Source organism: Microcaecilia unicolor, chromosome 8, assembly GCF_901765095.1.
Source record: "Microcaecilia unicolor chromosome 8, aMicUni1.1, whole genome shotgun sequence".
Classification (NCBI taxonomy): Eukaryota; Metazoa; Chordata; class Amphibia; order Gymnophiona; family Siphonopidae; genus Microcaecilia; species Microcaecilia unicolor.
Window position 1 is genome coordinate 221,791,431 of NC_044038.1, and position 12,603 is coordinate 221,804,033.

General features: G+C 46.8%; 1 protein-coding gene across 4 annotated transcripts in view; it reads right to left on the bottom strand.

Moving 5' to 3' along the window:
- Window positions 1-12,023, bottom strand: part of JPH2 (junctophilin 2) — a 103,752-nt gene extending 91,729 nt beyond the window's left edge. For all 4 annotated transcript variants that reach the window (XR_003943073.1, XR_003943074.1, XM_030211501.1 and 1 more), the window contains exon 1: window positions 10,930-12,023. Coding sequence is in view for 2 of the 4 variants with exons in the window: in XM_030211501.1 (XP_030067361.1) it covers window positions 10,930-11,389 (460 nt within the window). In the remaining 2 variants the exon portion in view is untranslated. The remainder of the gene's footprint in view (window positions 1-10,929) is intronic.
- Window positions 12,024-12,603: the final 580 nt, after the last annotated feature.

The following is a 12,603-nucleotide window of genomic DNA, read 5'->3' on the forward strand; positions in this document are numbered from 1 at the left end:
TAATTTGCTCATTATCCAATTACATTGCACACACAAATTGGGCGCTCACCCAAATTTGAAATTTTTAGCAACTTTTATACAATTAGGGGGTTAGCCAGTGGCACAGCCAGACCTCGATGGGGGGGGGGGGGGGTGGACAAAGTGGGGGGGGGGCACATTTTGGCATGCCTCCCCATCGTACCCCCTGCTGCTGCCACCGCCGCTACATCATCATACCTTGGCTGTCGGGGATCCTCAACCCCTGCCAGCTGAAGCGTTTGTCCCGCTCTGGTCTTGCCATGTTGCCTGCCCTGCTCTTCTCAATCACGCCATGCACACTTGTTTTAATGACACCGAGTATGTGAGAAATGTCACGCATGCTCAGTTTCACTAAAATGAGCATGCACAGCATGACGGAGAAGAGCAGGGCAAGCAACGTGGCGACACAAGCACGGGACAAATGTTTCAGCTGGCGAGGGTTTGGGAACCCCACCAGCCAAACCAGGGGCTGCAGAGCCAATTAGGGGAGCCCATGCCCTGTGCCCCCCCCTGTAGCTATGCCACTGGGGTTAACATGCAAATCTGTGCACACAAGTTATAAAATACCTACAGTTACACATGCATGTTAATTGATATGGCCACAAGAAGCCGCCATAGGTTTTGAACTTGGGACCTTCTGGTTCCAATAGACAATTACAGAGCTCAAAACCTGGCTTTTCATACAAGCTTTTGGAGTCCCGGACACACAAGGTTTGCCACCTACCTTTTTCCTTCTGCCCTTCTTGTTATCAAGACTATCTCCCCTTCCTAATCCTTATCCCAATGTTATATGGTTATTTGTTCTCTATTGTGTGAATGCCTTGCTCTTTCCTTTCAAACAATGGAGTTCCTTTCCCTTTTCCTTATATGTATTCTAGATTGTACATCAACTTGTCCTGCCCAGTTAGTCTAAGCGGTATAAGTATCAATAAACTATACTCTATTACTATAACTACAACCAGGGCTTTTTTGAGGGGGGTACTCGCGGGTACTGAGTACTGGCACCTTTTCCATTGTTTGCTTATCAATAGAAATCAAACAAAATAAAACATGGAAAAGAAAATAAGATGATACCTTTTTTATTGGACATAACTTAATACATATTTCTTGATTAGCTTTCGAAGGTTTCCCTTCTTCTAAAATTGACCCATGGACCCCAAGTTTTAATGAAACAGCTCAGGCTCTACACACCAATTCTGTCTTGTTATAGATTCTGTGACTGGTTGCAGGGGGCCTGGCTATTGTGGGATGGGTCCCTCAGTGATCACCCCGCCCTTGAAGGGCGGCCTAGTATTTGAGTACCAGCACCTTTTTTGCTAGAAAAAAATGCACTGACTACAACAGTAAAAAAATGTCAAGTAACAGTACATAGTCTGGTTCTAATTCAGCTGGCAGTGGCCAAAAGGGTTTAAAAAACTGATGACCTCTGCCAGCTGAATACTGGCTCCTATGATTTTTGGCAGCCACATCAACCAAACGTGTGCTAATGAATGCACATCCCTAGCATTCTGGAAACTACAGAGTTAAAAAGAATTGCCTGTTTTAACCAAGTGACGGAATATGCTTGCTTCATGTCTTTTGTATTCCCCAATGCAAATTAAAAAGAGATCAAGCATCTATTGGTTCAGACTGGCACTGTAAACAAACACTGAACTCCTCTGCCCTAGGAGGATGTGATTTTGAAAAGGCTGTTTTAAAATCAGGCTTTCTTTCGCATAGGGCCTTACTAATTAAAATTCAGGACAATTTTTCAGTTACCACCGAAGAACATGCAGTAACTGTAAAGCCTCTGTGCTAACTCTGGGGGCCTTCCAAGTATTTGCCATTCAACTAACAGGGGAAACATCTTTACTGCATGATGTTAACTGAATGGCAGGTAACACAATGCGATTAGCTACACCTCTGGAGTTGGCGTGGGCTGCCGCATTAACAGTTAACATGCACTAACTACCTACTATATATCAAGCCCTTTACCCATTGAATGTTTAAATTGTCTTGTGTCCAAAGCAGAACAGTGCTCAAAGGGAAGTCCTTGCAAGATAATGAAGACTGAAACTTGGCTAAGTTGACCAGCTCTGATTTAGGTGTTTCCACTACTGTAAACCTTTTAGATGCATTAATAACAAACATTTCTTGTCTCTCTTCAAGGACAATCAAAGGCCATGCTCACTCAGGGGTCCTTATACCAAGCTGCGGGAAAAAGGGCTCTGCAATAGCGGCAGGGGCCATTTTTCCCATGCGCCAGGGCCATTTTTCCGCAGCTGGTAAAAGTCGAAAAAAAAAATGGCCACACAGTGATATAACTCTTACTACATGGCCATGCGGCGGGGAGACCTTCCTGCCACCAACTGAGGTGGTGATAACGGCTCCTGTGCTAACCTGTTGGTAACCGGGCAGCGATTACCGCCGGGTTATCGCCGCACAAGTCATTTCCGGGGGGGGGGGGGGGGGGGGGGGATTTCTTTTTCCCCCGGAAATGGCATGTGCTCAGGGCGGGACTAACACCAGCGGCGGCATTGGGCTGGCAGTAGTCCTGGAAGAGCGAGTGGTAAGCTCACGTTGGGCTTACGCCACTCTGTAAAAGGGCCCCTCAGATGACCTCTCTCAGAGATCGCCAAATGGATCACGGACAGTGCAGCAAGATTTAAATGGGAGGGACAGAGAGCTGTCACGAGAACAGTCACATATAAGAAGTATGAAATAGTGAGGTGAAAGCTCCTATGCGATCTGGGATAAAGAAAAATTTACGTGCGGATCCCGCGCCTAAATTTAGGTGCATAAATTTTAATAAAAGCCAATTAGTAGCAATAATTGCTTGTTTAATTGACTCGGTATTCAATTAAATTGTATATACAAATTGGGCGTGCACCCAAATTTGCTCACTCAGGCGGGTTTTTTTAGTAAGGCGCGCTAGCGTTTTTAGCTGCTAGAGACGCCCATAGGAATACATTGGCATCTCTAGCATTTAGCGTGCACCTATTTTTAGCACGCGCTAAAAATGCTAGTTCGCCTTAGTAAAAGACCTGGTGAATTTAAATTGCCATTTATAGAATTCGGGGGTAAATCATTTTCATGACTCTGGATGAGTGATTAAAGAACTAGACCTGAAGTACACACTGCTGCCACATTTTATCTCATTTATTACATTTGATATTCTCTTTATGACAAAGTTTTAAACTGGATTAGATTATTTTTTTATTTGTTGCGTTTGTATCCCACATTTTCCCACCTATTTGCAGGCTCAATGTGGCTTACATAATGCCGTAATGGCGATCGCCATGTCCGGGAATGAGAAATACAAAGTGGTATTGCATTAGGGTTCGTAATTGATAGAGTAAAGTATAGAGTAAGTTAGACAGTCAAATATCAGGAGTTCGTTTCGGCATGAGGAATAAAGTGGTAGTGCGTTAACGTTCATTAAATGAAACGGTCATGTGTAGAGAGATCGGTGTTGTCTGGTTTTTTGCTAAAGTTTCACAGCCTCTAATTCAGTGTTTACTAACATTTTCAAACCCAAGGCACATTCATGTTAAAAACAATGGTTATTGATTACAAGCTATGCAGTTAGATGGTGCATCAAAAACCCATTACACACACCATGAGGAAGGTAATGTGGTAAAGCCAAACATTACAATCAACTTAGGTTGTGTATGTGTGGGTGGGGGTGGGGTGTGCGCTGTAATCTTACCTGCTCACTCAACTGTATCCAAGTAAGCAAAATGGCATCACTTAATGGGAATCTCTAAGCCAAGAAGTGATGGATCGCTAAATCCACATTGCTACTATTCTGAAAAAAATTCTGAGCTGTACAAACTCATCTGCACGTAAATCCATCTCCACAAAACATGCCCAGAACTGGCCTTAATATCTGTATTGCAGAATGTGAAAAATAAAAAATGCCAGAAACTGAATATTCACAGCTATCCAGACATTTGTGTGTGTGTGGTTGAAATGGAGTTGAGCGATCTCTATCTCCGCATCAGTTACAGTGGAAGTAGACCTCATCCCAGATATCTTGCTACTGTAAAATTTATTTATTTGTTGCATTTGTATCCCACATTTTCTCACCTATTTGTAGGCTCAATGTGGCTTACATAGTACCGGAGAGGCCTTTTCAGGCTCCGGTGTAAACAAATACAGGGTGATGTTGTGGTAAGATCAAGTTCATGTGGCACAGCCACATTAGGGAATCGGAGAACGGAAGAGTTGTGTTATGTCCATTACGTGCTTTAGTTTGGTTGTGTTGCAGAGATTAGGCACTTAAGTTGGAGCGGTAGGGTATGCCTTTTTAAACAGGTTGGCTTTTAGTGATTTCCGGAATTTTAGGTGGTCGTACGTCGTTTTCAAGGCATTTGGAATGCGTTCCACAGTTGTGTGCTTATGTAGGAAAAACTAGATGCGTAAGTTGTTTTGTATTTAAGTCCGTTGCAGCTTGGGTAGTGCAGATTTAGATAAGATCGTGTTTCTTGGCATCCTTTTTAAAAATTTAGAAAGGATGCCAAGAAAACCAACACAAAATAGAATCCGGTTATTTTCTTGAGTCAGCCACTTCCAGCTTCAGGAAACAATACTGATCTTGGTATGTTGAGGCTGGTAACTTATTAACCAAGGCCTAATGCAGAAAGCCACATGGTAGAACCATGCACCGATGGCTAAGTATATGGCTTCTACCAGTAAATTGAGAAAGTAAACTGTGGTGATGTAGGGGTCATTTTGCAAAGGCGTGATAGGCTCTATGTATGTGCAGCGGGCACCAAAATGAGACTACGGCCAGGCTAGTGCACCCCTGGTGCTAATTTCAGATTAGGCATGTGGCCATACCGCCGGGACAAATTATTTTGTATTTCCTACTGTGTGTAGCGTTTCTGGCGTTAATCAGCAGTTGGCGTGCACTGACCAGCCACCGTGCATGTAGCGCAAGAGCCCTTACCGCTAGATCAACTTGAACTTCAGGAAATCACTAAAAACCAACCTCTTCAAAAAGGCCTACCCCAACGACCCCACGTAACCCTCTTCACCTACCAACACAGCATGATAATGATCGAACAGGACAACACGCAATCTTCATCCATTCCGACCCTCCACTTACACCTCATACGATCACTATACAACTTTGTATTTATTAACCACCGACAGGGCAAACGCCTTTGACGGTACTATGTAAGCCACGTTGAGCCTGCAAATAGGTGGGAAAATGTGGGGTACAAATGCAACAAATAAATAAATAAATGGAGGAGTGGCCTAGTGGTTAGGGTGGTGGACTTTGGTCCTGAGGAACTGAGTTCGATTCCCACTTCAGGCACAGGCAGCTCCTTGTGACTCTGGGCAAGTCACTTAACCCTCCATTGCCCCAGGTACAAATAAGTACTTGTATACAATATGTAAGCCACATAGAGCCTGCCATGAGTGGGAAAGCGCAGGGTACAAATGTAACAAAAATAAAATAGATACTATTGAAGATTCTACATGGAATGTTGCTACTGTTGGAGATTCTACATGGAAAGTTGCTATTCCACATGTAGAAGCCTGCGCGGTCACATTGGTGATCTGCAAGGGCTGACTTGCAGTGGAATAGCAACATTCCATGTAGAATCTCAAATAGTAGCAACAGTGGAGGAGTGGCCTAGTGGTTAGGGTGGTGGACTTTGGTCCTGAGGAACTGAGTTCGATTCCCACTTCAGGCACAGGCAGCTCCTTGTGACTCTGGGCAAGTGACTTAACCCTCCATTGCCCCATGTAAGAGCCACATTGAGCCTGCCATGAATGGGAAAGCATGGGGTACAAATGTAACAAAAATAAAATAGATACTATTGGAGATTCTACATGGAATGTTGCTATGCCACTAGCAACATTCCATGTAGAAGCCTGCGCGGCCACATTGGTGATCTGCAGGGGCCGACTTCTACATGGAATGTTGCTAGTGGAATAGCAACATTCCATGTAGAATCTCAAATAGTAGCAACAGTGGAGGAGTGACCTAGTGATTAAGGTGGTGGACTTTGGTCCTGGGGAACTGAGGAACTGAGTTTGATTCCCACTTCAGCCACAGGCAGCTCCTTGTGACTCTGGGCAAGTCACTTAACCCTCCATTGCCCCATGTAAGCCACATTGAGCCTGCCATGAGTGGGAAAGTGCGGGGTACAAATGTAACAAAAAAAAACAACAACAAATAAATAAATGGGTGGCATTAAGGGCTCAAGCCGTAAATAGTCATGTGCTAGTTTCAACTTTACCACAGGTCCTTTTCCCGGCCCTTTTCTCAGAAGCGGTAGAAACTGGCCCGACACACGCCCACACTACCGCAGGCCACTTTTACCGCGGCTTAGTAAAAGGATCCCACAGTAAGGTAATGATATGGAAATGTCAAGTGCATAGAATTTGCATGCTAATCAGGGGAAGACCGCTGGACACATGCGCGTAAACTTTCTGTGCCCATGTCCAAAGAAAAAGAAATTGCGAGTACACACCTATTTATTTATTTGTTACATTTGTACCCTACATTTTCCCACCTATTTGCAGGCTCAATGTGGCTTACATTGTACCATAAAGGCATTTGCCAATTCGGTAGATAACAAATACAAGGTTCTATTGTGGTCAAATGAGGTAGGTGTGCATCGAGCGTTATGAGGGTCGAAGGGAATGAAGATTATAGATTGTCCAGTACGATCATTGGTTATGCTGTGCAGTGGCGTACCAAGGGAGGGGGCGGTCCGCCCCGGGTGTCAACGGGTGGTGGGGTGCTCCGTCCACCCCCCCTGGCATGGCATGGCACCCCCCCTGGCGTGGACCCCCCCGGCGCACCGCCTCTCACTCCCCCCCCCCATCCGACAGTCCCCACCTGCCTACCAGCTGAGCTCTGTGCAGCCGGCACCTCGAATCTGCAGCGCTGCTGACTGTAAAAGAAGAAAACCGTCTCGTCATTGGCCCTTCACTCACTGAGTCCCGCCCTCTGATGTAACTTCCTATTTCCTCGAGGGCGGAACACAGTGAGTGAAGGGCCAACGACGAGACGGTTATCTTCTTTTACAGTCAGCAGCGCTGCAGATTCGAGGTGCCGGCTGCACGGAGCTCAGCTGGTAGGCAGGTGGAGACTGTCGGGGGGGAGTGAGAGGCGCTGTGCCAGGGGGGGTCCATGCCGGGGGGGGGCGCTGTGTTGCACTGCACCTGGGGGGGGGTGCGCGCAGCTGCGATCCGCCCCGGGTGTCAGCCAAGCACGGAACGCCACTGATGCTGTGTTGCTGGGTGTGGGAATTTAAGTTGGATCGGTGGGATAGGCCTTCTTGAAGAGGTGGGTTTTTAGTGATTTCCTGAAGTTTAGGTGGTCATAGATTGTTTTCACAGCTTTTTGGAGCTCATTCCATAGTTGCGCGCTTATGTAGGAGAAGATAGATGCGTCAGCCGGCAAGTTGTTCTGTGCATAAATATTAGCCACACAAAAATATGTACGTACAGAACGACATATGGGTTCATGTGGAAACGTGTGCTGGCACTTTTGATTTTCTTACATGCTGGTAGAAGCATCTATTTTAGAACCGTAGACATCAAATTATTAACAGGGCAAAATGGTCACCTAAACATCTAGCTGGTCGATATTCAAAATGATTTAACCGGCCAGAAATGGCCGCTGACTGGTTATATTGCTTTGTTTCGGGCTATCTGCTAATTTTCAACAGCGTTTAACTGGTTATCGCCACTGAAAATTAGTGTTTAGCGCCTAAGTGAAAGCTGGCAATTTTGAGGGCATTCCGGAAGCAGAGTCAGCATTTGGCCAGTTAAATGTTGACATTCAGCACTTAACTGGCTAGGGTAACTGCATAAATGGGACTGTGAGGGGGTCTAGAGAACACTGCCCCTCTCTCTTAAGGAAAGTCTCTCCGATAGCCTGGGCCACCTTAAGAACAGGCCTTCCAATAGCCTGGACCACCTTAAGAGAATGAGACCCGCCCTGGGAGGAAGTGAACTGGGAGGAATGGAGTCAATACCTGGGAAGTTTAAAAGACAAGGCCAGGCTGAGGTTAAGGAGGCCCAGGGAAGGAAAAACTGAAGCCCCAGTCTATGCCCTGATTGAACACGTGTAGCTTCTGTGACCTGGCTGAGATGAGGCAACTTTGTGCTTTTGTTAAGACTCACAAGCTTTGCTGAGGTCTGGACCACTGAGGGAAAACAGGAACTGTAGGCTGTGTTTTGGGAGTGGCCACCCCAGCAGTCACAACTTGTGTTAGGCCTGCCTCTAGAGGCCTACTTAATAACTGTGTTTCCTAAACTGCAGAGCTTAAAGCTCCTGGCCTATACCAGCTCCAATCCCAAGATGGCCGACAAGATCTTCATCAGCAGTCTCGCAAAACTGCTACTGAAGGTCACGGGGCTGTTTTGGCAGCAGCGACGGCCAGGGCCAGAGTGACTGAATCACACTTGCTCTGGTTAAGCCACTAGACCACCAGGGTGCCTAAGGTAGGCATGGGGGGGAGGGGAGCTGGATGATGGATGAGTACGGGAGGGGGAGGGAGGTTGTGTGCGGCAGTGGCGCGTGAGATGAGGGGGAAGGGAAGCAGCAGTGGAGTAAGGCAAGCTGTGTGCAGCGTCAGCAGCAATAGATTTCAGGCTGGTTTTGATGCCCAAACCAAAATTTGGTCAGCCTCTAACCTGTTTGGCGCTATTTTTTAAAGACACATAACCGCCTATAATATGTGTGTTTATAAAATACTAGCATAAATCCTGCAGAAATAGTGTGCAGAGTGAAGACATGGACATTACGCCTGCGCAAGAGCAGCCGTAAACTCTAGCACATACTGTATGCACAAACACGTGTATTTTATAAAATACTAGTAAAAAAGCCCCGTTTCTGATGCAAATGAAACGGGGGCTAGCAAGGTTTTCTTCTGTGTGCATGTGGGAGTGTGTGTGTCCCTGCCCTCTGCCCTCTCTCCCTTCCCCTGTGCTGTCTGTCCCCTCCCTCCTGGGAGTCGAGTCCTTCAGTGTTAAGTTTCCTGCTGTGCTGTGTTTGTGTTACAGAGATAGTGAGGGCTTCTGCCCTCTCTCCCCTCCCCCCTCTGAGTCCTTCACTGCTTTGCTGTGTTTTCCTTCACTGACTGTTTCTGTTACAGAGAGGGCGGGGCAGACACTCATGGGGAAACCGGATATCTCTCCCCCTTCACACTTCCGGCTGGAGGCTTCATAGAACGTTGGTGTTGCCTTTTATATAGAGAGATGATCCCAAAATCATAGCTCCGCCCATGCTCCACCCTAACTCCTCCCCTGGCCACGCCTACTGTAAACTGCATGCCGGCTTGTGGCAGGTATACTTTTAGGCCCTAATTTTACAAAAGCCCATCTACCTACCTAGGCACTAAAAATGTTTATAGCATTACTCTCAAACGGGAGAAACCCTCGGGGACAAGGGCCTCATAATATGTGCCACAGGCACAATTAACCAGAAGCTCTTCACCTTGTGACATTACCATACAGTAGAAATTCTGCTACGAGACTGGGCATTTCTATGAATCTTTTCATCAATGCAATTACTCACTAACACTTTTTGTTTCCCCCCCAAACTTGGTATGTGATGATCGTGCTCGTGTGCAGAGGCAACAGAATATTTTTTTGCTTGGGTTAGGCCTAAAACACCAAGCTTCTTTCCTGCCCCCCTCCCCCCCACTTCCATGATTGCTGAGGCTAAGTGGGCCATGGTCCCTTTGACCCTTCCCATTCCTCTTCCTATGCTTCCGTGAATGTGTTGGCTCAGCACTGTTTGCATAGACACAGTGGTCTTTCGTTAGTGCATTTGGGAGTTAGTGCATTTGGGAGTTAGTGCATTTGGGAGTGCATCACCAGGGACCATTTTCTGGGGGTTTGGGGGGGCTGGAGACCCACCAGATCTCCAGCCCTCCCTGAACCTGGGGGGGTGGGATCGTCGGGGGGATTGGAGGTCCACCGGACCTCCAGCCCCTGTTGCTCGTGGCAGGGGTAGTCAGGGCCTGGTGGTCCCATGGACCTCCAGCCCCTGTGTTTGACAGGTTTGGGCTTTTAACAGCCCAGACCTGTCAAACAAGTGCGGGAGGATTGTGCTGAGCGCATGCTCAGGCACAATTCGCCCGCGCTTCTACCCCATGATCAGAGATAATTGCGTGCTTAAATTTGCATGCAATTATCTCTGATCATCGGTGCGGTAAAGCCCCGCGCTGTTCCAGTGCTATTTTAGAGCGCTGTTTGGAACAGCGCGGGGCTTTTGATCATCTGCCTGTTAGTGGCCACTTGCACGTGTAAATGACCCCTTCTAGAATACTGAAGAGTGGAAAAGTACACACTGTGGTTTGCACATGGGCAGAGTTTGAGCAAAGCATGGAAGAAGCACTTTAATCTGCATTTTATAGGATTTTTGCTCGATGATCATGATTGTTGAGTTAATTATCAACATTTTAAGGGTGCGGGGGGGGGGGGGGTCTGCAGACTAGAGGCCTGAAAGTTCATTGGGAGGGGTGGTGTAAGGCTGAAGGTTTGCCTACGGTGCCCACTACACTTGCACTGGCTCTGGCTACTTCCATAATTTTATTTATTGTTGTTTTATTTATTTATTTGTTACATTTGCATCCCACATTTTCCCACCTATTTGTAGGCTCAATGTGGCTTACATAATACCGGTTAGGCGTTTGCAGACTCCGGTGAGAACAAATACAAAGTGATGTTATGGTAAGATAAAGTTCATGTGGCATGGCCACATCGGGGAAATGTACATCGGAAGAGTTGAGTATTGTCCATTATTTGACGTATGATAGACATGTGGTGATGTAATATTAGGGCTATGATGACTGCAATTGGATACATCCTTTGAGCCTTTTGTTGGGAACGTGAGACATAGCATTAGATTAATTAATAGTACATGCTTAATGTTCTTCCGCCGTACATCCTCCTTACCTCCGTCAGCATAGGTCTCGGTACCATAGCCATCCTGAAGCCCATTACTCCAGATTCCCTCGTATTTTGCTCCGCTGCTGGTACTCTGCCGTGTCCCGTATCTCCCTTTGAAGCCATGAGTCCATTCTCCTTTGTAAACCCACCTCCCTTTGGTTTCGATGCCTAAGCCATGCCTTTTGCCTTGAGACCAGTAGCCCTCGTAGGTATTGCCACTGGGCCAAGTATAGATCCCCACCACTTCGAAGCCGTAATTCCAGGAGCCTGAGTACTCCCCTTGCCCCTTTGGGCCGGTGCAGATCCCATGGCCGTGGGCTTTGCCTCCTTCCCAGCCCCCACAATATGCCCCTCCATCGTCAAAATCAAACCTTCCTCCACTCATGCTATCAACCAAGTGTTGTTTTCTTTCTTTTAAACGTTTAGCTTTCCGCAGCTTTCTGTACAGTCTACTTCTTTTTCTCATAAATCGGTAATACGTTTTTAAAAAGCCATCATGTCATTAAAAAAAGAACAACAGCAACAATTTTGCAAAAGTCTTACAGTAACACCAATTAATCCTTCAATTGTTGACAAAGAAATCAGCTGTGTAAAATGTGGGTTTCTTGCTAGCACAGACGTCCTATGGCAGAGATCTGGAAAAGTCAGAAATGACTCCAAAACATAATACGTAAAAATAAAGAAGTCTAATGGTTGAACTGTAGTTCAAGGCTGGAGGACCATCATAGATACACGCACAAAAGAGACATCAAAGTACTGTCAGCTTTTCCTTCTCTGCGTTTTGATTTTTTTGTTTGTTTGTTTGTTTTTGTTCTTTTGCAACTTTCTTGAGGTCCAGTTGTCCAGCTTAGCTGCCTCTTCTGGCTCCTGGTGAATTTCAAGCAGTGAAAAACAGCAGAGCTTGGTGGGGGGGAGAGAGAGAGACTGGTGCAGAGGCTGCCTGTGCCTTTAAGAAGGGCTGCAGCAGGGAACGTTCTCCTCCCGTCCGGACCCGATACTTTCCGCCTTATTCTGCACCTCAGACCTCCTGGAGGCTAAATGAGAACCATCGGGGGTGCCCTGGGGACCCCGCCGGACATCACTGCGATTTTGGGGGGGAGGGTGGGGGGTCATGGGATGGGGACGATCGTTGGGAGCAGTCTCCCTTTCCCTCCCCCGGCCCGATCTGTCTTTCTTCTGCTCTCGGCGCGTCCGAGCTCTGCAAATGTTAATAACAGACCTAACAAGGCTATCGGATCCCAGTGTTTCCAAAAATAAAACCCAATCCTTACACCGGCTCTCGGGAGGAAAAAAAAGAATATAAGAAGGCATGGTCAGGAATCCGAAAGGGGGCCGGGCCCGGCAGGACAGGGCAAAGAAATATGTGCGCGCTTAAAATAGAGCCGGAGACGGCTGCACGGTGGACACTTGTTCTGCCTTCTCGCCCTTGCGCTAGGCTTCTGAAGATCCGTCTGGAGATGTATTATTAGCAGCCAGGACAGTCATTATTATGGAGCTGCTGAATGTTGGTATAGGACAGGGAGTGATCTCTCTGTCCCCCAGCCCAGCTGATCAGGGTGGAAAACTTTCACAAGCTGCTGGAGAGATTCTAAAATCCCAATGATCAGCTTTTGGACTGAATGGGTTTATTTTTAGGACAGTCATGGGAGTACTTGGGGCTGGGGGCCATGGGTCATCTCT